Below are 25,016 nucleotides of genomic sequence, written 5' to 3' on the forward strand. Positions count from 1 at the left end.
AATAAATTAAAATTTCATATAATCGAACAATTTTGAAGAATATATACTAATTTGGTTATCATGTGTTAGATTATGTTCATAGTTTAGAAACAAAAGGTTCTAACATGTTATGTCTTTTAGTAGTTGATTTCATAGGGTTAGATTTTAGATTTTGTTTTTTTTTGTTTTATTAACTTAAATCTGCATATTAATGTTTAGTAGTTTATATTTTGTATAAATGAGACTTTTTGATTATCAAGCAAAACATTTAGGGTTTGAGATTTGTGGTTTAGGGTTTCGTAGACCTACAATAAAGTCTATTTATCTGAAGACGTCTTTTTCAGTCTATATTTTTCAATTTGTTTTACAAAAAATTATTATATTTAAACTAAGTTAAGTTCCTTACGAATAAAAAAATGAAATCATATACTATAACTATTAAAAAATAAAGAAATAAATTTAATAAATCAAAGGGAAACATATGCTTAGACATGATTCTTGTTTTTTTTTCTGTGTATGGATGATGATATTAGCAAATGGAAGTTGATTTATATAGTGATGGTATGCATGTAGATATTAATAGAATTGTTCATGTCTTTTGATATACTAGGTGCGTATTGTCATTATTACTTTTAATGGTGAATTTAAGAGTGTATTGATCATGATTTCATACGTTAGTGTGTGAGCAAATTTTCTTTAATTAATAAATTTTTTGTGTTTTTTTTTTTTGGTAAGTTGGATGGCGAAAGTTATAAGTAGCAGTTATAGAAACTGCATTTTTAGATCATAATATATATGCTGTGATTTCATATAGTCTTATTATTTTTAGTTGTCGTTTGAATTAAGAAGTATTAACGGTATTATTTGTTTTAATCGGAATACATAATTTATAATTATCAGAATATATATATATATACATATATATACTGATTATTTACGATGTATATTTATGTTACGATTAATACACAACGTTAGGTGTAACATATTGGTTTTACCCACTAACATTTATTCCTTAAAGATTAACACTACCGTTGTGTATTAATCGTAACATAAATATACATCATAAATAATCAGTATATATGTATATATATACATTCTGATAATTATAAATTATGTATTCCGATTAAAACAAATAATACCGTTAATACTTCTTAATTCAGACGACAACTAAAAATAATAAGACTCTATATGAAATCACAGCATATATATTATGATCTAAAAATGCAGATTCTATAACTGCTACTTACAACTTTCGCCATCCAACTTACCCAACAAAAAAAAAACAAAAAAAACACAAAAAATTTAATAATTAAAAAAAATTTGCTCACACACTAACGTATGAAATCATGATCAATACACTCTTAAATTCACCATTAAAAGTAATAATGACAATACGCACCCAATATATCAAAAGACATGAACAATTCTATTAATATCTACATGCATACCATCACTATATAAATCAACTTCCATTTGCTAATATCATCATCCATACACAGAAAAAAAAACAAGAATCATGTCTAAGCATATGTTTCCCTTTGAAGTATTTATCATAAATACTTCAAAGGGAAACATAGACTAGAAAAAAAAAAAGATTAGAGCGAGCGAGGTTTTAGAACACTGATTTATATTACTCATCTGTTTTCCTCGTACGTTTGGTCTTGGGAGGATATCCTACCTACAACATGTAATATGAAGTGAAACATATGAGTATTTAGTCATGTTTTCCTCTGTTGAGAATCTATATATTATCATTAAGTAAAAAAACTTGCCTCATCATGGTACTTGGACATTTTAAATTGCCTATGCCGGTGACGAAAAGATTGAAAATGCGTATTCATTATGTTGTCCTGTTTGACAACGAGTAGAAAGAGTTAAACAGGTTGTAGTCTAGACAATCTATATATTGACAGCGAGGGAGAGGGGAGAGGATGCGTACCTCATGTGTATGTTCTTCTCTTGAGAGATGCTTCTTGAAATCATCCAGGCTTTTGCAATGACAGTCGCACAAATCGCAATAAAACATACCGGTAGATGCAACAACCATTTCACTTCCACTGCACTTCTGAAGAGTGTGTCTTTTTGTCTCTGAAACTGGGGAGGAAAAAAAAAAGCTTAGCTTAATTAGTTCAGTGGTAATGTAGTACTGGAAGATGAGAGAACAAAGAAAACACCTGCAAGTAAGCTTTCCCAGAGCCACTCAGCAGAAGTGAGCAGGGTTGGCTTTACAAAAGGCCTAACTGAATAAGCCAAAAGACAGTTGTAGTTACTCTTCTGTAGAAGTGATGATTGGGACATGCGCCAACCCAGTCGATCTGATATGATCATAACTGTAGCCGGAGCAGGATTATCTTCTGCCCATTCCTCAAAATTTGTAATCATGCGACTGTGTAAGACCCCTATTTCAACAAAGGAAACAATTTCAGTTGAAAATTAATTAAACACTAATTATATAACAGCAGGGAAATGGGATACACTAACAGGGAAGGGTATGAGCAAAAAAGACACCAGTGGAAGAGAGCGCAAGAAGGTGGTGATCAGGGGTTTGTTTTTGGTCGGCAAAGGCTGTGATGGAGACAGGACCTGTGTAGCCTAGTTCCTTGAACGCCCTTTCTATACTTGGACGGACACGACAAGCATCATACCCCTCGGGAATAGGGGAGTCATTCATGTCCCACAACACATGTATTTTAGCTGTGGCGTGTTCAGGCGTGGCCGGGTAGTTCTTTGCCCAAGTCTTCGTTACACATAAGAGTCGTGAGTCCGGAGAATTTATAGCATCCTGCTCGACAAAGAGTTTATGCTCAGATTATGAAACAAAAGAATTTGAGATATATATATATAGAGAGAGAGGATGCTTTGCTTACTTCCAGTCCATGCTTATAACTCGAGAGATGCTTCCTGAATGTCTTCAGGCTTTGGCAATTGAAATTACACGATTTGCAATAAAACACGGCAGCAGATGATAATCCACCCGTCGCCACAAGTGGTGGTGTGCCTCCTTCTTCTTCTAGTAATTTCTCCCAGCGCCAATTTGCATAACGGAGCAGGAATAAATCGTTACAAGGCTTGCTTGAATAAGCCAGAAAAAGGTGGTATCTAGTGCGCTGTTGTAGCCGGGCAAGATCCCAGGAGAAGTCACCTTCCACTTGATCGGATATGATCAAAATTGTAGCCGGAGGTGGATTTTGACCTCGCCACTCCACCATATCCCGATGCATGACTGAACGCGTGCTTTCTGTGAATATATGGATGAATAACATAAAATTTCAAGTCTAGGGGTGGTTTTGTTATAATATACATACTAACATCAGAGAAAGACTAACCTGATTTGGTATGTGCAACAGCGACTCCAGTGGAAGACAGCCCTCGCAGGACGTGGCAAGGGGTTTGGTTTTGGTCGCCATAGGCAGTGATGGAGACAGGACAAGTACTGTAGCCTAGTTTATTGAACGCCCTTTCTATACTTGGACGGACCGGACGAGCATCATACCCCTCCGGAATCGGACAGTCCTTCATGTCCCACCACACCTCTATTTTAGAGGTCTCCGCCGCATCGTTCCCCAACATCATCTCTAACAAATCTCACAGGCAAGTCCTCCATACGTCGGACTAGGGTTTCTTTTTGTATACACCAAACTAATGCGCCTAATAAAACCTAGTATATGGTGTGGGCTTACTTACCAAATACGGATTTTTTTAGACTTTTATATCAGGGAAAATTGGAAATATAGAATAAAAAATTCAGTATTATTGTCCTAATATGATGATATCTTTGTACCATTGTCTCATTTGTATAAACTAGGGTTGGTCCTTCCGATTCGTGTATTTTGTTTAATATTTATTTTTACTTGAAAAAATTTGGTTAGAAATCATTACTATTGTGATTACTCTGTTTTATTTTATCTTTCATTCAGATTATCGTATATTAACCTTATTCGTGTTACAATTAACTAAATTTCATAACTCGATTATTGAGATTATTTAATGGAGTTATGTATTAGAGATATGTTGGGCCGGAAGATATGTATCTTACGGACCAAGTCTGTGAAGCCTGTGAAACCCATGAAAACCCTCAAGAATAAAAGGAAAGACTTGAAGAACAAGTTACTCTCAAGATATTCTAGCATATTTACATTAAGTGTTTAGGAAAGTTAGCATTATCTAGTGTTAACATTATGTTAATGTTACCACTATATATATGCATATTGTATTCTCTTATCAAATACAACACAATAATATATCTATTCTATTATACTTTACATGGTATCAGAGCATTCGATTCTTAGGGATCAAAATTAAGCTTCCGCGTTATAAGTTTTTAAACTTCGAAGATGCTTATCATCGGTGGTGTTGATGATGGCAAAGAAGGTGGTGACGACGATCCAGACGAAGACGTCAACGTCAAGTTCTCTCATTAGGGATACTTCTTAATAATAAGTATCAGGGTTTTGTTAAGTATGTTATTTAAGTCAAAGGATTTATTATTATTATTTTTTTTTCTATTTTGGTGAATGCTTGAGAATTATTGAGGGTTAAGGTTTGTAGTTTCACATGGGTTATTTTCTATCTGAAATTTTTCTATAGTTTAAAATTTCTCAAGAGTTGTTTTCTCATAGTTTGGGATTTATTGGTTATAGTTTAACCATTACGGGGGAGTTCTAGTTGAACGCTCAAATTCTTAGGTCAGTTTTTTTTTTTAGTCCGTGTTATGGACTGTCCAAGTCAAGGATAATTGTTTATGGAGTTGCAGTTGCGCCCACGAGATGTATTCTCATTGTCAAGACCGAAGAAGAGCTGAAGATTTCATCCCTCCTTGTCTAAGTTGAAGTTTATTCTCGAAGGAATCTACTGATTTGTTTTCCTCGACATAGTGTCCACGACATACGTGGTCTGCTTTGTGATTGCAGATTTGCGTGTTGCATCCCACGTTTGTCGTGCGGGGGAGTATTAGAGATATGTTGGGCCGGAAGATATGTATCTTACGGACCAAGTCTGTGAAGCCTGTGAAACCCATGAAAACCCTCAAGAATAAAAGGAAAGACTTGAAGAACAAGTTACTATCAAGATATTCTAGCATATTTACATTAAGTGTTTAGGAAAGTTAGCATTATCTAGTGTTAACATTATGTTAATGTTACCACTATATATATGCATATTGTATTCTCTTATCAAATACAACACAATAATATATCTATTCTATTATACTTTACATTATGTTATGTTTTATTTTGGTAGTGTAGATTTTCTAATTTTTTTAATTTTATTTTAGGTCATCAATTTTTATTTTGTTTCTATATGTTTTTATTTTGTTATGTTGTTTTGTATTGCATCTTTTGGTCGGATATTTTCATATTACTATTAATTTAAAAAGATTTTATGTTTATTTTGATACAATAACTTTAATATCTTGTTTTTATCATGAGAACAATATCTTCATTATGTTCTTATATATGTTTATTAGTTCTATTTGTTATATCTTGTTATATTCTGTTTTTACAATTAATTTTTAAATGTTCTCTATCAAAAATGAAATATATTCTACTATAATTTAATAATATTTATATAGTGAAATTATTTCATAATGAAAATATGTCATAGCCAAATAATATTCCAAATAAATTCAAGACTTACAACATTTGGAAAACATTCAGATTGTAAAAGTTGTCATGTCAAGCACTTGGAAAACATTCAGTTTTATCTTTGATATTTTTCAAGTGTCTCACGGATTTCACAATTTTGGTTTGAATGCAACAAAATGTGCATGTCCATTGCGCTACACATGTCATGCCTTGCAACATTTTTCTTTACATCTCTTTCTGCAATATGTTTTAGGTTAAACTTATATGGTCCTCCTGCAAGATTAATGTTATAGAGTAGTTTCCTGACATGAACTCAAAGGACATACATGTGATGTGAAAGACAAACCCAAATGCTTATAACTTTGTAAGGAACTAATCAGACATCACAAGTTGACATGGATGAAAGAGAGATTCCAGAGAACGCCAACGAGCGTAAGCAATATCAAATCCAATCTTTCAGTATCTTTTTTTGCTTGAGCTAATCATGGGTTCTTTATTCTATGTTTTAACCTAATAATTGCTTATTGTTCTTTGTTATGCATGGTGATAATAGATTGCCCAGGTCCCCTAGCCGAAACTGCTGGAAAATCAGAGTCTTGCGCAGGTTGCCCTAATCAACAAGCATGTGCCACTGGCACTAAAGGAAGATAAAAACGAGCGAGCTTCACTTCAGTAAACACGATTTCAGCGTCTAGTAAAACGTAATGGTCTTAGGAGAAAACACTTCCGGGGTGCTTTCCTCATACGTTTGGTCTTGGGAGGATATCCTACCTACAACATGTGTATAGGAAATGAAATGAAATGAAACATTTGAGTATTTGAACATGTATTTACATTTTTTCTCTGTTGAGAATTTATATATCATCCATCATTAAGAAAGAAAAAAAACTTGCCTCATCATGGTACTTGGATATTTTAAATTACCTTTGCCGGTGAGGAAAAGATTGAGAATGCGAAAGCATTCTGTGCTCCTGTTTTGACAACGAGTAGAAAGAGTTAAATAGGTTGTTGTCTAGACAATCTTCAGACGTGCAGTGGAAGTGAAATGGTTGTTGCATCTACCGGTATGTTTTATTGCGATTTGTGCGACTATGATTACAATAGCCTGGATGATTTCAAGAAGCATCATAACCTTCAGGAATAGGGCAGTCATTCATGTTCCACAACACCAGTATTTTAGCTGTGGCGTGTTCAGGCGTGGCCGGGTAGTTCTTCGCCCACGTCTCCGTTACACATGAGAGTTCTGTGTTCGGAGGGTTTATAGCCTCCTGAGCTTGACAAAAGAGTTGATGATCAGATTATGAAACAAAAGGATTTGAGATATATATATATATATAGGATGCTTGCTTACTTCCATTCCATGCTTATAACTGGAGAGATGCTTCCTGAATTTCTCCAGGCTTTGGCAATCGAAATTGCATGATTTGCAATAAAACATGGCAGCAGATGATAATCCACCCACCACAAGTGGTGCGGCTCCTTCTTCTTCTAGTAATTGTTCCCAGCGCCAATTTGCTCTATAGAGCAGGAATAAATCGTTACAAGGCTTAATTGAATAAGCCAGAAAAAGTTGGTATCTAGTGCGCTGTTGTAGCCTGGCCAGATCCCAGGACAAGTCACCCCCCACCTGATCGGATATGATCATCATTGTACCCGGAGGTGGATTTTGACCTCGCCACTCCACCATATCCCGATACATGACTGAGCGTGTGCTTTCTGTGAATATATGGAATGAATAACATAAAATTTCTAGTCTAGGGGGTGGTTTTGTTATAATATACTAACATCAGAGAAAGACTAACCTGATTTGGTATGTGCAACAGCGACTCCAGTGGAAGAGAGCCCTCGCAGGACGTGGCAAGGGGTCTGGTTTTGGTCGCCATAGGCAGTGATGGAGACAGGACAAGTACTGTAGCCTCGTTTATTGAACGCCCTTTCTATACTTGGACGGACCCGACGAGCATCATACCCCTCCGGAATCGGACAGTCCTTCATGTCCCACCACACCTCTATTTTAGCTGTCTCCGCGTCATCGTTCCCCGACATCCTCTCTAACAAAGCTCACGCGCAAGTCCACCGTACGTAGTACTAGGGTTTCTTTTTATATACACCAAACTAATGCGCATAATTAAAACCTAGTATCGGTGTGGGCTTACTTACCAACTACGGATTTTTTAAGAACTTCTTTTATATCAGGGAAAATTGGAAATATAGAATAAAAAAAATCAATATTATTTTCCCTAATATGATGATACCTTAGTAAAATCTCTATAATATTATTTGAGAAATCAGTTTCCTACGTGTCGCGCTCACAGTAGTTGATTACAATGATACCCTTTTTCCTTATTTTTTCTTATTTTTCAATCTTAGTATTTTTTATTTATTTTTCAAAATGAAATATATAATAAAAACGAAATATTCAAAGAGTAAATAAAAAATATTTTACAAAAAAAGAAAGAACATATTTTAGGAAAATTTATACTATATATAATGTGATTTTATAAAAAAAAGGAAAGTTCACAAAAAAAACAATCTTGATATTACTGTGAAATAAACATCTCTTTTACCAATAATAAATTATTTTAATTTTATCAATAAATTTTCCTAGATTATTAAAAAGTTAATCTAAATAACATAAACTAGGATATCTTTGATGAAATAAAATATTTTATAGATGCTATAATTGATATTTTTCTTCATTTTTGCATAATTGTTTTTGTGTATTTTTTAATTTTCATTTGCACTTTTTTTTACCAAAATACATTATAAATACAAATATACAAACTATAATCAAACCTAATATACCACTAAAGTTTCTGTAAGGCTTAATATTTTTTTTCCCTTTTATTGAAAAGTTTAATATATTTATACAACCTAATATACATTTAATAAGAATACATAAACCAATATGAACTGTTATGGTTAAGATTATTTAGAAGAATTTTTAATTTATCTTTTATACATTTAAAGTATACAGTTATTTAAAATTTACGAAACGAAATTACTTTGTAGATATCTATATGTTCATGAGGTTTTAAAATTTTATTAAAGTATAATTAGATATTTATGATGAAGAACTGAAATACTGTAATAAATAAAATTCATCAAATTTTGTTAAACTAAAATCAAAAGTAGTTGTACATAGATTTGAAGAAGTATATGTAACTCAATATAACCTACAAAGTACGTAACTTAATCAATCCAAAATTTTATACCAAAAATCATTAACCAAATTTTATCTATTTAGAACAATAAAAATAGTCAAATTACGTTATAATATATCCAAATGATAATCAAATCGATTAGATATTATAAATTAAAAGCACATATTTAATGAAAATAACAAAATATTAATCAAAAATCATACATATAAATTACAAAATAATTAAAATAAAAACTTAAACATTAATTAATTTATAATATATTTATTTTTTAAATATTCACCTAGTTGGTTATTGTAAAACTTGTCATGTCAGTCGAGCACTCTTTGATTTTTTTTCAAGTGTTTCACCGGATTTCACAAATTTTGGTTTGAATGCAACAAAATGTGCATGTCCATTGCGTAACACATGCCCTTGTAACATTTTGATTTACATCTCTTTTTGCAATATGTTTTAGGTTAAACTTCAATGGTCCTCCTGCAAGATTAATGTTATCGAGTAGTCTCCAGACGTGAACTCAAAGGACATACATGTGATGATGAAAGACAGACCCAAATGCTTATAACCCAAAACAAAGAAACCAACCTATAGCACAAGAAACTAAAAAAAACAGATCTAAAGTAGAGATCCTTGACATATCAACTTCTCTCTATCAAGAAGTCAGATGTCCAAGCTGCTCTGTAATTGTATTTACATTCCTCGAGTTCCACCAATATTTCTCACTCCGTTCTTCAGCTTTCTCTGATTGAACTTCCCGTTGCTCGGTCGAGCCAGGGTTCTCTGTCAATAGCTGCTGCCAGAATACATCATTCGCTCCTACTGCTGGAGGAGTAGGAGAAACAGTGTTCTGTTCTTTCGAAACATCAGGCTCAGAGTTCATGTCGATGGTCCTTGGAGAAGGAGGAGATTTAAGACGTATATCGATACTTAGCTGAATGCAAGAAAGAGGAGGGCTCTCAGGACAAGTAGATGATTCATCCACATCAAGTGTCATCATGTTTCTTGTTTCTTGTTGCTCCATACTCTCACAAGAATCCGACACAAGATTCTCCCAAATCGCTATCGATGACTCCAACCGTTCCACCTGATGCTCCGTTGCATCGTGTGAAGAAGTGCTCGTGGAACCTTCCTCTCTCACAGCACCACATGTCTGGTGGTTCTCTTCCAACATCGTCTCTAATCCAACAACCCTAGGGAACCTTCTTTTCCTCTCGTTTGCTTCGGGTGGACACGGTGATAGATTCAGAGCAAGCTCTGGCTTCTCAAGTACCTGAGAGACAGACGAAACCATTGTCCTCTGACGCTTCTCCATGTGATGTAACTGATCTTTGAGTTTCTTAACTTGCTGCTCAAACAACTCTCGTTCCTCCTCGTGTTTATGTAACTCTTCAAGCAACACTTGTTTCTCCTTAGTCAGTCTCTCGATCTTATCATTCATTCTCTGTCGTTCTGAATCAGTCAATGGGTGAGGTTGGAGGTTCGGTAGAGAGTGGCTGTGAACAGGTTTGCGTCTATGAATGTTCTTCATAAGATGAGGTTGGCCTCTCACGAAATCATCATTAGCAAACTCCCATTGCTCTGGATCAGCTTTTCTAAAACCCTTTAAAAAAAAAACAAAACATTCAACTAAAACTAAAGCCAAATAAAGAAACAGAGAATAACTAAAGACTTACGTATGTGTTAAGCTGTCGGATAAAGCTTGAGAAGTTGTTGTGTTTGAAGAATTTTGGAAGAAGGTCTCTGGAAAACTCTGGAGGGTTCCAGACGATGAAACTCTTGTTGCTCTGACTCCACGAGACGATTGAATCCGATGAGGAATCGTCGACCATCTCGTAAGTTTTGGTGAGGAAAGGTGGGAGTGAGGTTGATGATGAACCTCCATGGCTACTCTCATCCATCTCTAAAAACACTATAAGCCTGTTTTGATTCAGCAACTCCAAAAATCAGAGTGGTCCCTCCAAAAACAGAGTAATTCCTCTGTTTTGTAATGAAGCTAATCGACTCAGAAACTCAAAACCCTCTAAAATTCAACGAATCTTGATCCCTTTTTGTATTAAATCTCACCTAATCAGATCAAAGAAGAGGAAAAAAAAAGAAAACAATTTTGATTCTTCTCGAAACCTCTCTGTTTCTCGAACCCTTGTTGGTGGTATTTAATCAGACAGGGAGTTTAGAAACAGAAGTAAGTTGTTTTGTTATTGCATCTCTCTCTCTCTACCATTATTGATGCGGAAAAGTCAAAGATATATCAGAAGACTCAAGTGGATGGAGGCAGAGAAGACCGAAGAAAAGTAAACGAGTAGATTGACCCGGTGGTTTGATAATAACCCAAAGAAGGAAGAATCGTCAAAGGTTTTTTTGATCGATAAACGCGTAAACAGTCTCTCCAACAAAACTAACGCTTAGATGAAATGATTCCAAAAAGGTTTGATGAAGTGCGTACGAATCCGACCACAACACCCAAGTTTGCAAAGATTGGGTTTGGTGGAATTTTTTTTTTTTTAATTTTATTAACAAATCTTTTTATGAAAGTGCCCCATGAGACTATGCGAGAGCTGTTTTAAATCTATACTATTAGTTATTATAAAAATGTTTAAATTAGTCAACGAAATGTAATTCATGCAGATCTTGTTTGTGTGTGTTACAAGCATTTATGACCGTAGGAAACTTCGTTGTTATCTTTTGGTATTTATAACTTTGGAAACTATTTTGATTTTTTTTTAGGGCACAAAATCGAAAAGTCTTGTTTGAATATTCAAATGTGATAGCATTTGGCAACCATTGTTTGAATATTAAGCTTCCAAGGCATTTCTTGCTAATTGTCTTGTAACCGAAAACCAATACATACAATCTTGACCGTAACCCTATTTATTTAGTTATACCAATTATAAACTTTCACTACAAGAAAACAGCGGTATTCTGACGGACATTCCGACGGAAAATGAATTCCTCGGAATATCCCGAGGAATTTCCGAGGAAACACAAAATTTGGTTTCCTCGGAATATACCGACGGAATTCCGAGGAAATATCATTTCGTCGGAATATTCTTATGGAATACCGAGAAAAATTGTATTCCTCGAAAAAAACAGATGAATTCCGAGGAAATATTATAGACGTTAGAGAGCCGTTGGAGAGCCGTTGGGGGATTTTAAAAATTCCGAGGAAATTCCGACGAACTAGCCGTTGGCATCGGAATTCCGTCGAAATTTCCTCGGTCTGTCGGCAGGATTTCAACTATAAATACAAGCACCCCTCTTCCTCTTCATTCACTCCATATCTTCATCCTCCCTCTCACTCTCTTTACACACGAATTTGATTCATAAAAAATATGTCTTCTTCAAATTATTTTCGTTCTTGGATCGATCGACCTCATTTGGATCCGAACACGAGATTGCTTACGGAAGAATACCAACGAGGTATAACCGAATTCATGGGGTTAGTTCACCGACAACCGGAAGCAAAAACAGGTATGTTAAGATGTCCTTGCTCTAATTGTAAAAATAAAAAGGTTATTAAAGAGTGGGATGTTTGGACTCATCTATATTTGAGTGGGTTTACACGAAGTTACAAAATTTGGTATCATCATGGAGAAACTGATTATGAACATGGTAGTACAAGTACTAGCGAACCTCAGCCAGCGGTTAGATTAGAAGAACCAATTAGAACGGATGTAGATTATGGTGTAAGTACTGAGCAGATGGTAAATGATCATTTTAGAGGGGAAGATTTACCCAATGCAGAAGCTAGGAGATTTTATGATATGTTGGATGCTGGAAAGCAACCATTGTACGAAGGTTGCAGAGATGGTCATTCAGCTTTATCATCTGCTACAAGATTGATGGGCATTAAAACGGATTATAATTTGGCTGAAGACTGTGTGGATGCGATTGCTGATTATGTAAAAGGTATTCTACCCGAAGATAATGTAGCTCCTGGCTCATACTACAAGGTTCAGAAACTCGTAGCTGGTCTTGGTTTATCGTATCAGGTAATAGATGTATGCAGAGACAACTGCATGATTTATTGGAGGGCGGATGAACAGCGGGTTTCATGCAAATTTTGTGGGAAGCCTCGTTATAAAGATACGAGTGGAAGAGTTCCAGTGCCATATAAAAGGATGTGGTATTTGCCTTTGACGGAAAGGTTGCAGAGGTTGTATCTGTCTGAACGCACAGCGCAACCAATGAGATGGCATGCAGAGCACTCAACAGATGGTGAGATCACCCGCTCCTGCTCCTCCGGGTCCTCCGGGAGTGATGAATGTTGCAGAGTTGATTCGACAGCCCGGTCGTGACCATCTTCCCTATCTCACTGAGTATCCACATGGACAGGGTCAAACATGGTAATTAAAATTTTATTTTTTTCCTTAAAATTTGATTCATTATTAAAAATTTGTTCTTTTTATTAGGTTCAACCGATTCGGGAACGGGATCAGTGCATGGATCAACCGTATGATGTACTCGACCCTCGACAAGGGACATCCGACTTTCACTGACTTCCCTCCCGAGAAGCAGCATCTGTGGTTTCGTCAGTTTGCGGTAAGTATTCTAATTTTTTACTTATATTTTTTATTTATTAAAACTATTTTTTGTAATTATTAAACTATTTTCTATATTTATTAAACATTTTAAATATTATTAAAACTATTTTTTGTAATTATTAAACTATTTTTGAGATTTATTAAAACTATTTTTTTAATTATTAAACTATTTTTTATTTATTAAAACTTTTTTTGTAATTATTAAACTATTTATATTTTGTGCTTAAAAACTATTTTTAAACTATTTCAGCAAGAATTCAACTGGAATTCCGATGATACGCTCTCTATCTATCACCACTTCGTCCATAAAGTTATGGACAACTATGGGAAGCAGATGTACGAGTGGAAGAAGAAGTGAGAAGTAAACAAGGTAGTTTTTAATTTATTAAACAATTTTTTTAATTTATTAAACTATTTTTTAATTTATTTAACTATTTTTTTTTTAATTAAAAGGTCCCAAAGTCGATGAACGACACGGTCTGGAAGGAGTTGTGTGCGCATTGGGATAAGGAAGAGACGAAAGAAACTTCTTCCACGAACTCCAACAACCGCAGGAGCGACCGTAAAGGGAAGTGCATCTACAAGCATAACTTGGGTGCTCAATCTATTGCCACTCTGGGGGATCGCATGGTAAGTTCAACCGCTTTTTCTTCAATTATTTAAGTTTCAAAATTTTATTTTTTGTGCATTTCTTCAAATTTCTAATGTTTGTTTAATTTATGTTTTTTTCAAGGCGAAAGAAAATGAGGGCCAGCCGGTTGATGATCTCGTCCTAATGAAAAAGGCGTATACCAACAAGAAGACCGGTCAGATTGATGAAGGTCTTGTGAGGGATGTGGTCGACCTGGTCCAAACTCAGGTGTATGACGAAGCGTCTCAGCTTCAAACCGATGATGACGATTCGACGGCTTCGACCAACTTGTCCCGGGTTCGAATCAACGAAATCGTTGAATCGGTAAGTTCTTTTTTTTTAAAGTTCAATTCATTTATTTCTTGATTTTTATTTTATCATCTTTTTATATTATTTAAATTTGGTTAATTAATATTTCAGACGGTTCCAAAGAAGAAGGGACGTTTGGTCGGTTTGGGTCGTCGCTCCCGGTCGGCTGCTCCTTCTTCTGCACCACCGCCCTATGTTGATTCAGAAGTACTTACGGCTCAGCTGAAGGACAAGGATGATCGGATATCCGCGTTGGAGGCTCAGATGACAGCTCAACAGGCGGGCTATGAGACACATAAGAGGTTGAACGAGCAAATGATGGAGATGATGAAGAGAATGTACCCGAACGAGGTGTTCCCGAACATTCAAGACCCGTAGATTTTTTTTTTCTTTTCAAAAACTCGAAATGTTTTATTTAACTTTGAATATTATCTAATATGTTTTCAGTTTTAAATTTAATTTTATATTTTCGAATTTAAATTTCAAAAATTTTAATTTTTTTTTAAAAAATAAATTTTTTAAAAAAATTAATTTTTTCCGAAATTCCGAGGGAAAGAAGTTCCTCGGAATTTTCCGAGGGACATAGGTTCCTCGGAATTTTCCGAGGGCCAGGTTCCTCGGAAATTCCCGAAGAACATTCCGAGGAATGTTTCGTCGAAACTTCCGAGGATTGGACCATCGGAATTCCATCGAAATATTCCGAAGAAGGCGTCCCTCGGTATATTCTGAGAAATCTTCCGACGAACTTGGTGTCCTTGGAGTTTCCTCGGAATTTAGTTTCCTCGGAATTCCGTCGAAAATTTCCGAGGGATTTCCGAGGAAATATGAATTTCCGAGGAGATATTTCCGAAGATTTTTTTCGTCGGTATATCCTCGAAATAGCGTTATTCCGACGACATACCGACGATTTTTTCCCTCAGTATGCCGATGTTTTCTTGTAGTGTTTCTTCTCTGGCTTTCTATTATATAAGTGCGTACGTACGTGCCTAGTTCACTGACCCGTATGTCTTGACGTCTTTGCTATATCCCAAAAAATATACGTAACGGCGTGGTTTCAGCCAGGAATATCTCTGTCATAATATCAACTTGCAATAAGACAAACGATATACTAAGAAAAAGTATGCTTTCAGTAAACTAATAAAGCTCAGTACTTATAAAATCACATATTTCAGTATTGATACTGGACATGAAAGAGCAATTACATAACTAAAAAGGTTGAAGCATGCAACTATCATGTCTTCATTTTTCATATTATAACTTATACAGAAAATTATAATATGAAAAACTAATACAGAAAATTGGCAAAATTAACTTATACATGAAATTAACAAAATTCTGTTGATAATGACAAAATATTTTTCAACTTTGGGGTTGGAGTTGGGTGCAGTGTCTCGTCTCATTCATATATATTATTAACTCGTGTATACACATATTACAATTTTTACATTTTACATAACGTATGTATAGTTAATAATTAATAAACATGTAACACGTATATGTTAATATATATATATCTCACATATATTTATATACACAAAAGGCAAGTGTGGGTGAAGTGGCCGTGCCCACCGTGCAGAAAATAATGTTACATTCAACCACATAATCATTTTTATTAACATTACGATATCTCACACACCTATAGAAGAGAATCTATACTAATTCTTAAAGAAATATATAATTCACTGATAGATTATTTTCAAACTTTTAAATAAGATCAAATGCATTGTCTCATATCTACGTAGTCGTGGGATTATTTCGAACCAGGCTATCTCCGAAATCCAATCTACCATTAATTCTCGGATACTATTTTCGAGTTTTTAAATAAAGTCCAAAACATGATCTCATATCCACGTTTACCACTAGACAAGACGTAGTAGATTAGTGGTTAATCATATGTATTGGTGTTGTTGGGCTCCTAGTTCAAAATCTGGTAAGTTGAGTGTTTTGTACTGTCTTTGGTACCATAGAAGCTAACTCTATGCCTGAAAAGGATTACAACTCAAGGTTCAAACTTCTCTTCGTTTTAAAAAAATTGTTAACATATAAAAAATAATAAACGGAAAAACAGCAAACGAGTTATGACTCGTGAGCAATGACAAGTCGATAGGAAGCAGATCGGGAGCATCACGTGACCCACTAGATTTAACGGTCATGATTGGATATAAAACCCATTTATGGTCCCCCTACAAAACGAAAGGTAACCTGTCACATTCCTCAAGATGCCGTAATCACTGCCACGTATCTTGGATTCACAAAGTAGTTGAGCTAAAATCTAGATTAGTAACATAATAATGATACATATTCGTAGTGCCTCTTTAGACATGGATAGGCCATAGTTGATAACTGCCGTCACAATAACGTCAAAACGATATATCAGTTAGATTTGTTTCAAAAATAGACATAATGTATAAAAGCAACATCATATTGATATTCTTGCCCATTTGATTTCTTAATTTTGGATAAAAGCATGGAACTGTTCAACCAAAAAAAAAACAATTCTTCTTTGTATACAAACCGGCGTCGTACGGTCAAACATAATTTCCATTGTCTACTTTATTATTTAAAAAAAAGCCTGAGCACGTGTAAACACTCAAGGGGTATACTTGTAAATTTAAATACACATGTATGGTAATTTCGACTTTTTCTCCACCCCTGGCCCTGGTAAGTGCTCGTTCATTTATTACTCACCACGACCCAAAACAAAAACAAGAAGAAAAAAGCGCCAAAGTTAGTTTTCTATCCGGCGAGTTTTCTCTCTCTCTCTATCAGCTAACAACTACAAGAAGAAGAAGTAAAGGTCGATGACTTCGGGGACTAGAACGCCGACGTGGAAAGAGAGAGAGAACAACAAACGGCGAGAGCGGCGGAGACGTGCGATTGCGGCTAAGATATTCGCGGGGCTTAGGATACATGGGAACTTCAAGCTACCTAAACACTGCGATAACAACGAAGTTCTTAAAGCTTTATGCAACGAAGCTGGTTGGACCGTCGAAGACGACGGAACTACTTACCGGAAGGTAATCCAACAAAACTCTATCCTCTCATCTTTCACTGAAAACTATGAATAGATCTGACCTTTTAATTTTGATAGAAAAAAAATGTTTTCTAAATTATACTAATCGTACGGCTGTGAATTAATACTGGCCGGTTTAGTTGTCAATGCAAACGTCAGATCAAAACCGTTCTGGTGAACTGAAACAAAAAGCATGACTGTTGTTGTAAGTAAGATTCGCTGATGCTTAAACACTCTCTGTTCACATTCAGATCAGAATATTAAAATGTAATGACTAGTTTACCCTAAGCTTGTTACACTGTCTAACAAAAATTTGTCTAGGGTGTTATCGTCATTTGGACCATCTACTCGTTTTTTTCAAGCAGTGGCTTTTTCTTTTTTTTTTGGCTATAAATTTTCATTTTGTGTTTTTGTTTGGTCCCCTTTTGCTTTAATAAAAAACTTTAGTACAACGATCGAGGAAGACTTTTTGCCCTTTTCAGACTGGCGACGCTTTCTCTGAAATTTCTGTTTTTCTTTCTTTTTTTTTGCTTACGTTCACACTTACATTTAGTTACATTGACATTAAAAATCAGTTAATTAACCTTCCAAGAAACTATCCATTTTCACATAATAAAGGACCTCGCACGAGTGTTTATTTGTTGTTTGTTAAATACTTAAAACTAAATAAATGTCGTAATTCTTGTTGAGTAAGTCAATGGGTGAGACTGGGAAAATGATTTCTCTTTTGCCAACATCTAATGATGATGTTTGGGTTTTGCTTGTATGGGGGAAGAATAAAATGGAATGATTCATTGTTTGACTATAAAATGCCAAAAAAAAAATCATTCTTCTTTTCTTTCTTATTTGCATTTGGATTTTCAACTTATCAATGATGGTGTCATCTTGTTCGTGCTCACCAGCTTGTGCACTAGTAAAGATTGATCTCAAACAAACAAAATCATTGTTCTATGCTTTCTTTCTTTATTTCTTGGTACATATGGAGTTTCAATTATCAATCATTATGTCATTTTTGTTCGTTTCTAACCAGCTTTTGCATTTTTGTAAACTCTTTTGTAGGGATGCAAACCAACGGATCGAATGGAACTCATGAATGGTTCCACTTCAGCGAGTCCATGCTCATCGTACCAACCTAGCCCTCGTGGCTCCTACAATCCAAGCCCTTCATCTTCCTCATTCCCTAGTCCTACAAACCCATTTGGTGATGCTAACTCACTTATCCCTTGGCTCAAGAACCTCTCTTCAAACTCACCTTCCAAGCTTCCTTTCTTCAATGGAAACTCTATAAGCGCTCCCGTGACTCCACCATTGGCTCGAAGCCCTACTTATGATCAAGTTACAATCCCTGACTCTGGATGGCTCTCTGGAATGCAAACCCCACAGAGCGGACCATCTTCTCCTACTTTCAGCTTGGTTTCGAGAAACCCATTTTTCGACAAAGAGGCTTTTAAAATGGGAGATAGTAATTCACCAATGTGGACTCCTGGACAAAGTGGAAACTGCTCTCCAGCTATTCCTGCTGGTGTTGATCAAAACTCTGATGTACCAATGGCTGATGGAATGGCGGCAGAGTTTGCGTTTGGAATGGTGAAGCCTTGGGAAGGAGAAAGGATACATGGAGAATGCGTTTCAGATGATTTAGAACTTACACTTGGAAACTCAAGAACCAGATGATGGTTTCAAAGAAGTATCAACGGCGTTTGCTATCTATCAACTTTCTTATCAAATTAATTTATCTCTTACTTTCCTTTCCATCTTTTGTCTGTTTTCTTTTTAATTCAGTGTGATGATAAAAGGTGATTGAGAGAAAAAGAAACACTTCGAACTCTTTTTTCTTGTGGTCTTTTGACTGAAGTTGTAGTTAAATTTTATTTCATCTCTCCATCTAATCTATTAATTTAAGGTCCTATTTTTATCTACTGTGCAAAAGTTGTCATTTAAATTTGGACCTATTCATTTCACTAACATTAAAATATACTTGACTTACATTAAAACACACACGTTTCATTCACAGGATTAGAAAATATCAACATATATTTTCGGGATTGCTCAAACCGATTTGGTTTTCATTGAGATTTATTTTTTCAATTTTAGTCCTCTTATCTATTTTAACAACAATATTACTGTTTTGAAAAACACAAGTATAATATACATCTATTTGATTTCTGTTTGTCAACAATATGCAATCCTGATCATAACGTAACGATCACTACTACAATCCATTAGACTACGTCTCTTTATAGGTTTTAATTTTGAATGAACTAGGTTTTTACTTCTTCTTTTCTTAGTGACATGATATATATGAATCTAAAATTACAACCTTATTTAACCAACCAACTTAACAAACTATCTAAAATCAATTAAAATCTACTTAAGATAAAAAGAATGCATAAGAGTATTATTTTCATATTTAACTTATAAATCACTATTCCTTTCAAATAGTTAACTTAGACAAATTCATACAATACAAACTCTATAAATTAATACTCGGTAAATTAATAAATACCATAAATTAATAAATTTATTTGGTCTCAAGTTGGACCAGTTCAAAATATGACACAAATCGATAAATAATAAGATAATATTTTTTTTTCAAAAAATCCTATGTAAATATATGGTCCATTAAAATATAAATTACTAATTTATCTTTATATATATATATTATATAAGTACAAACCAACTATTATATTGTTTATTTATATTCACAATGGAGTTATCATTATATTTTTCTGAACACAATGTATTTTGATGAGATTTATTAAAATTATATGTAAAAACAAATTTAAATTCTAAGAAAAATATTTATATACACCAAATAATATAATAAAAATATTATAAATATCGAATTTTAAAATGTTAGTTAATGTATATACACTAAAAACAAATATTTCTGGAAAAATATATTTTAAAATAGAAAAAAACTTGAAAATTAATAACTCTATTAATTAATAAAATAGAATTTTCCAACCTTATTAATTTATAGAGTTTTTATTTTATTTAACTTAACAATAGAAATTATTATTCCCCCAATTTAGTAAGTTGCGCATAAAATATATGTTTCACAAGACTTATCAACAACTTTGTTATTGAATTACAGTATATATAATATTAATATATAACAAATTTATTTATAAATATTCATTATAAAGTAAAAGCTAAATACATATAAAATAGATACTCGCCAAAACAACAAAAATGTTATCAAATGATACATAAGTTACATATGATGTCATTGTGAATGCATAAATATTCAACGGTGACTTGAGTGACCATCACTATATAGAAACATTTTAAATAAAATAAATATCCGCACGAATGTGCGGGTTAAACTCTAGTGTTTTTTTAATTATTTGTAGAAAGTCGATTTGAGATTGGTAATGTTGTTATTATAGTGGAAAATTCATATAAAATATTGAAGCCAAATTGGACTTTTATAACCATTTTGAACGCGGGTTAATATTTTGAAGGGTAATAAAAACTCTTTTTTTTTGATAAATTGAAATATTTGTATGTCTATCAAATTAAAGCACCAAATGTCAACTCTTTTTTTTTTTTCTCTAAGACCAACAAACTACTTATATTCCAAGAGTAAACTGCAGTGTCACAAACTTATCTAGGAACACTGTTGTATCTGATGACATCAAACCGAGCTTTATCTTACGGATCATACTCGATTGGTTTTGTCCTACCTCAAGTTTCACGAGGGTCGTTATGAAGAGATGGCTTAGAGTCTCTTTAAAAAAAAAAGTTTAGTCCATGATTAGGAACAAATATCCCAAACTTCTCTGGATTGGTCTATCTAACCCTAAACAAAATCATTGTTCTTTAATTTCTTTTTTTCTTGGTTCATATGGAGTTTCAAATATCAATCATTATGTCATTTTAATTTGTTCGTTTCTAACTAGCTTTTGCATTTTGTAAACTCTTTTGTAGGGATGCAAACCAATGGATCAAATGGAACTCATGAATGGTTCTACCTCAGCTAATCCATGCTCATCCTACCTCAGCTAATACTTTTACATATGATTAATCCGGTAATTTCACAATTATCGGGAAAACATGAGCCGGAGGACATAAATCGTGAAAATAGAAAAATGCGTCATACCCTAAATAAAAAGATTGACTTCATGGATGAATATCCTCAACACTACTTAAAACTTAATATAATTTATAAATTTTAAATTATTTGATATTTGACAATGACGATATAAACACACAAATTTTCTTATATCACTATATCAAATACTTTAATATTTTGAAATTATATTAAGTTGTAAGTATTACTAAAAATTATTAACTTAGGATGTAAATTAATGTATTAAAGTTTATAAATTAGTTTTAAAGGGTTATATCAATATAAAACAATGTATAAATGATAATAAAGTTTTTAAACCATTTAATAACTTTTAGTGATAAAACCCTTCAACTATTTTTGAATCATAAACAAACCTCTCAACTAAGTTTTCAACATTATAAACCCTCAACTTATAAAACGTTAACGTATGTCACCATCCGTTACGGTTTTTAGACGGAGGGTAACAAATGTTAATGAAATTAAAGTTGAGGTTTATTTCACAGGATTTTTATTTGAAAGTTTTTTTACGATTAATCTTTAGTTGAGGGTTCTCTATTTGTTCTTTGTTTTCGGTACGTATTCTTAAATTAAATAAAATCTTTGTGTTATCATAGCTTCCACTTAATCAGATACTTTCGATCTTTGTGTTTTTAACACCTCTTTGAGTATAGAGTATATTTCCGTATGCGAATAGATTTAGTTAAGTGCGACGGATAACTATAATTTAATAGAGTAGATTTACACTTTTTTATTATTTGGTCGTTAACTTAGAGCAATAATAGGAGTAATATTTATTCAAATTCATCTTTATTGATAAAAACCAAACAATGAGATATTGAAATAAAACAGATAATAGGAAATTACGAAAAACATGTTTTTGAAACTAAAACCAAAACCAAAACCAAATAAAAACACATGCAGCAACTCAGTTTACTCCCCACCATTCTTTTCCACCTTGATTATCTTCGAGCATTGTTTCTTAGAAGTAGAAGAAAGGTCATCAATCTCATTGTTTCCTTTTCGTTTTGATAGTGGAGTTGAAGACAAACATGTGGTGTCTTCACTCTCAATGCTGATCAAAGATACCTTCAAAATCACAGAATATATTAAAAATCATTGACATAAATATGCTTAATACAATATCTACTTAATATTAATAACGAAATTTTGGCCAACCTGTCCTGATGAACGGTCTGATAAAGCAATGTTGGTCAATGTATCCAAATTTAAATTCTAAGAAAAATATTTATATACACCAAATAATATAATAAAAATATTATAAATATCGAATTTTAAAATGTTAGTTAATGTATATACACTAAAAAACAAATATTTCTGGAAAAATATATTTTAAAATAGAAAAAAACTTGAAAATTAATAACTCTATTAATTAATAAAATAGAATTTTCCAACCTTATTAATTTATAGAGTTTTTATTTTATTTAACTTAACAATAGAAATTATTATTCCCCCAATTTAGTAAGTTGCGCATAAAATATATGTTTCACAAGACTTATCAACAACTTTGTTATTGAATTACAGTATATATAATATTAATATATAACAAATTTATTTATAAATATTCATTATAAAGTAAAAGCTAAATACATATAAAATAGATACTCGCCAAAACAACAAAAATGTTATCAAATGATACATAAGTTACATATGATGTCATTGTGAATGCATAAATATTCAACGGTGACTTGAGTGACCATCACTATATAGAAACATTTTAAATAAAATAAATATCCGCACGAATGTGCGGGTTAAACTCTAGTGTTTTTTTAATTATTTGTAGAAAGTCGATTTGAGATTGGTAATGTTGTTATTATAGTGGAAAATTCATATAAAATATTGAAGCCAAATTGGACTTTTATAACCATTTTGAACGCGGGTTAATATTTTGAAGGGTAATAAAAACTCTTTTTTTTTGATAAATTGAAATATTTGTATGCCTATCAAATTAAAGCACCAAATGTCAACTCTTTTTTTTTTTCTCTAAGACCAACAAACTACTTATATTCCAAGAGTAAACTGCAGTGTCACAAACTTATCTAGGAACACTGTTGTATCTGATGACATCAAACCGAGCTTTATCTTACGGATCATACTCGATTGGTTTTGTCCTACCTCAAGTTTCACGAGGGTCGTTATGAAGAGATGGCTTAGAGTCTCTTTAAAAAAAAAAGTTTAGTCCATGATTAGGAACAAATATCCCAAACTTCTCTGGATTGGTCTATCTAACCCTAAACAAAATCATTGTTCTTTAATTTCTTTTTTTCTTGGTTCATATGGAGTTTCAAATATCAATCATTATGTCATTTTAATTTGTTCGTTTCTAACTAGCTTTTGCATTTTGTAAACTCTTTTGTAGGGATGCAAACCAATGGATCAAATGGAACTCATGAATGGTTCTACCTCAGCTAATCCATGCTCATCCTACCAACCGAGCCGTGTAGCTCCTACAATCCAAAACTTCTCTGGAGCCGCGTGGCTCCTAAAGAGACTACAATCCATGAATGGCTTATAGTCTCTTTTAAAAAAAAAAGTTTGGTCCATGATTAGGAACAAATATCCCAAACTTCTCTGGATTGGTCTATCTAACCCTAAACAAAGTCATTGTTCTTTAATTTCTTTTTTTTCTTGGTTCATATGGAGTTTCAAATATCAATCATTATGTCATTTTAATTTGTTCGTTTCTAACTAGCTTTTGCATTTTGTAAACTCTTTTGTAGGGATGCAAACCAATGGATCGAATGGAACTCATGAATGGTTCTACCTCAGCTAATCCATGCTCATCCTACCTCAGCTAATACTTTTACATATGATTAATCCGGTAATTTCACAATTATCGGGAAAACATGAGCCGGAGGACATAAATCGTGAAAATAGAAAAATGCGTCATACCCTAAATAAAAAGATTGACTTCATGGATGAATATCCTCAACACTACTTAAAACTTAATATAATTTATAAATTTTAAATTATTTGATATTTGACAATGACGATATAAACACACAAATTTTCTTATATCACTATATCAAATACTTTAATATTTTGAAATTATATTAAGTTGTAAGTATTACTAAAAATTATTAACTTAGGATGTAAATTAATGTATTAAAGTTTATAAATTAGTTTTAAAGGGTTATATCAATATAAAACAATGTATAAATGATAATAAAGTTTTTAAACCATTTAATAACTTTTAGTGATAAAACCCTTCAACTATTTTTGAATCATAAACAAACCTCTCAACTAAGTTTTCAACATTATAAACCCTCAACTTATAAAACGTTAACGTATGTCACCATCCGTTACGGTTTTTAGACGGAGGGTAACAAATGTTAATGAAATTAAAGTTGAGGTTTATTTCACAGGATTTTTATTTGAAAGTTTTTTTACGATTAATCTTTAGTTGAGGGTTCTCTATTTGTTCTTTGTTTTCGGTACGTATTCTTAAATTAAATAAAATCTTTGTGTTATCATAGCTTCCACTTAATCAGATACTTTCGATCTTTGTGTTTTTAACACCTCTTTGAGTTTATGTTATAGAGTAGTTTTTGAGGCGTAGAACGGTTTTGTATCTCACCAATCTCATTCGTTTATAGTTTCTGATGTTGCAAATATTCTTTTATCTAATAAATTTTATATTTCAACAAAAATTTATATTTACCATATTACTAAGAAGGAATCAAAACCAAACACAACCTTGGATTCGG

General features: G+C 33.2%; 4 protein-coding genes across 6 annotated transcripts; 1 reads left to right on the top strand and 3 right to left on the bottom strand.

Moving 5' to 3' along the window:
• Positions 1–1,577: 1,577 nt before the first annotated feature.
• On the bottom strand, positions 1,578–4,511 carry LOC106348934. 2 transcript variants are annotated; one of them, XM_048776866.1, is made up of 5 exons: positions 2,847–4,511; positions 2,154–2,761; positions 1,919–2,073; positions 1,752–1,829; positions 1,578–1,657 (listed from the first exon to the last, which is right to left on the bottom strand). In XM_048776866.1, the coding sequence occupies exons 2-5, from the start codon at positions 2,359–2,361 to the stop codon at positions 1,610–1,612; spliced, it is 489 nt and encodes a 162-aa protein (XP_048632823.1). In that variant the 5' UTR covers positions 2,362–2,761; positions 2,847–4,511; the 3' UTR covers positions 1,578–1,609. The 2 variants fall into 2 exon arrangements, with proteins under 2 accessions (XP_048632823.1, XP_048632822.1); XM_048776865.1 differs by lacking the exons at positions 1,578–1,657; positions 1,752–1,829; positions 1,919–2,073 and having other exon boundaries at positions 2,090–2,761; positions 2,847–4,508.
• A 2,165-nt stretch (positions 4,512–6,676) lies between these two features.
• On the bottom strand, positions 6,677–7,968 carry LOC106442562. Its single transcript, XM_048777055.1, has 2 exons — positions 6,913–7,968; positions 6,677–6,829 (listed from the first exon to the last, which is right to left on the bottom strand). The coding sequence occupies exons 1-2, from the start codon at positions 7,258–7,260 to the stop codon at positions 6,677–6,679; spliced, it is 501 nt and encodes a 166-aa protein (XP_048633012.1). The 5' UTR covers positions 7,261–7,968.
• Positions 7,969–9,200: 1,232 nt separating this feature from the next.
• On the bottom strand, positions 9,201–10,937 carry LOC106440325 (heat stress transcription factor A-4a-like). Its single transcript, NM_001315997.1, is given in 2 exon segments — positions 9,201–10,322; positions 10,396–10,937. Coding segments are annotated over 2 exon segments (1,173 nt in total). The 5' UTR covers positions 10,621–10,937; the 3' UTR covers positions 9,201–9,374.
• Positions 10,938–16,651: 5,714 nt separating this feature from the next.
• Positions 16,652–19,125, top strand: LOC106440324 (BES1/BZR1 homolog protein 3). 2 transcript variants are annotated; one of them, XM_013881966.3, is made up of 2 exons: positions 16,652–17,220; positions 18,276–19,125. In XM_013881966.3, exons 1-2 carry the CDS (start codon positions 17,005–17,007, stop codon positions 18,888–18,890), a joined length of 831 nt encoding a protein of 276 aa, XP_013737420.2. In that variant the 5' UTR covers positions 16,652–17,004; the 3' UTR covers positions 18,891–19,125. The 2 variants fall into 2 exon arrangements, with proteins under 2 accessions (XP_013737420.2, XP_022572518.2); XM_022716797.2 differs by lacking the exon at positions 16,652–17,220 and adding an exon at positions 17,259–18,189.
• Positions 19,126–25,016: the final 5,891 nt, after the last annotated feature.

The sequence above is a fragment of the Brassica napus genome, chromosome A3 (genome assembly GCF_020379485.1).
Source record: "Brassica napus cultivar Da-Ae chromosome A3, Da-Ae, whole genome shotgun sequence".
NCBI classification, from domain to species: Eukaryota; Viridiplantae; Streptophyta; class Magnoliopsida; order Brassicales; family Brassicaceae; genus Brassica; species Brassica napus.

What these genes read in the sequence shown, in the direction of transcription:
- LOC106440324 (XM_013881966.3), top strand. Translation starts at nt 17,005, where the DNA reads ATGACTTCGGGGACTAGAACGCCGACGTGGAAAGAGAGAGAGAACAAC. An exon ending in ACGGAACTACTTACCGGAAG is followed by an intron (nt 17,221 to 18,275) that starts GTAATCCAACAA and finishes ACTCTTTTGTAG; the next exon opens with GGATGCAAACCAACGGATCG.
- LOC106442562 (XM_048777055.1), bottom strand. Translation starts at nt 7,260, where the DNA reads ATGTATCGGGATATGGTGGAGTGGCGAGGTCAAAATCCACCTCCGGGT. An exon ending in GTTATAAGCATGGAATGGAA is followed by an intron (nt 6,830 to 6,912) that starts GTAAGCAAGCAT and finishes TGTCAAGCTCAG; the next exon opens with GAGGCTATAAACCCTCCGAA.
- LOC106348934 (XM_048776865.1), bottom strand. Translation starts at nt 3,242, where the DNA reads ATGTTATTCATCCATATATTCACAGAAAGCACGCGTTCAGTCATGCAT. An exon ending in GTTATAAGCATGGACTGGAA is followed by an intron (nt 2,762 to 2,846) that starts GTAAGCAAAGCA and finishes TTTGTCGAGCAG; the next exon opens with GATGCTATAAATTCTCCGGA.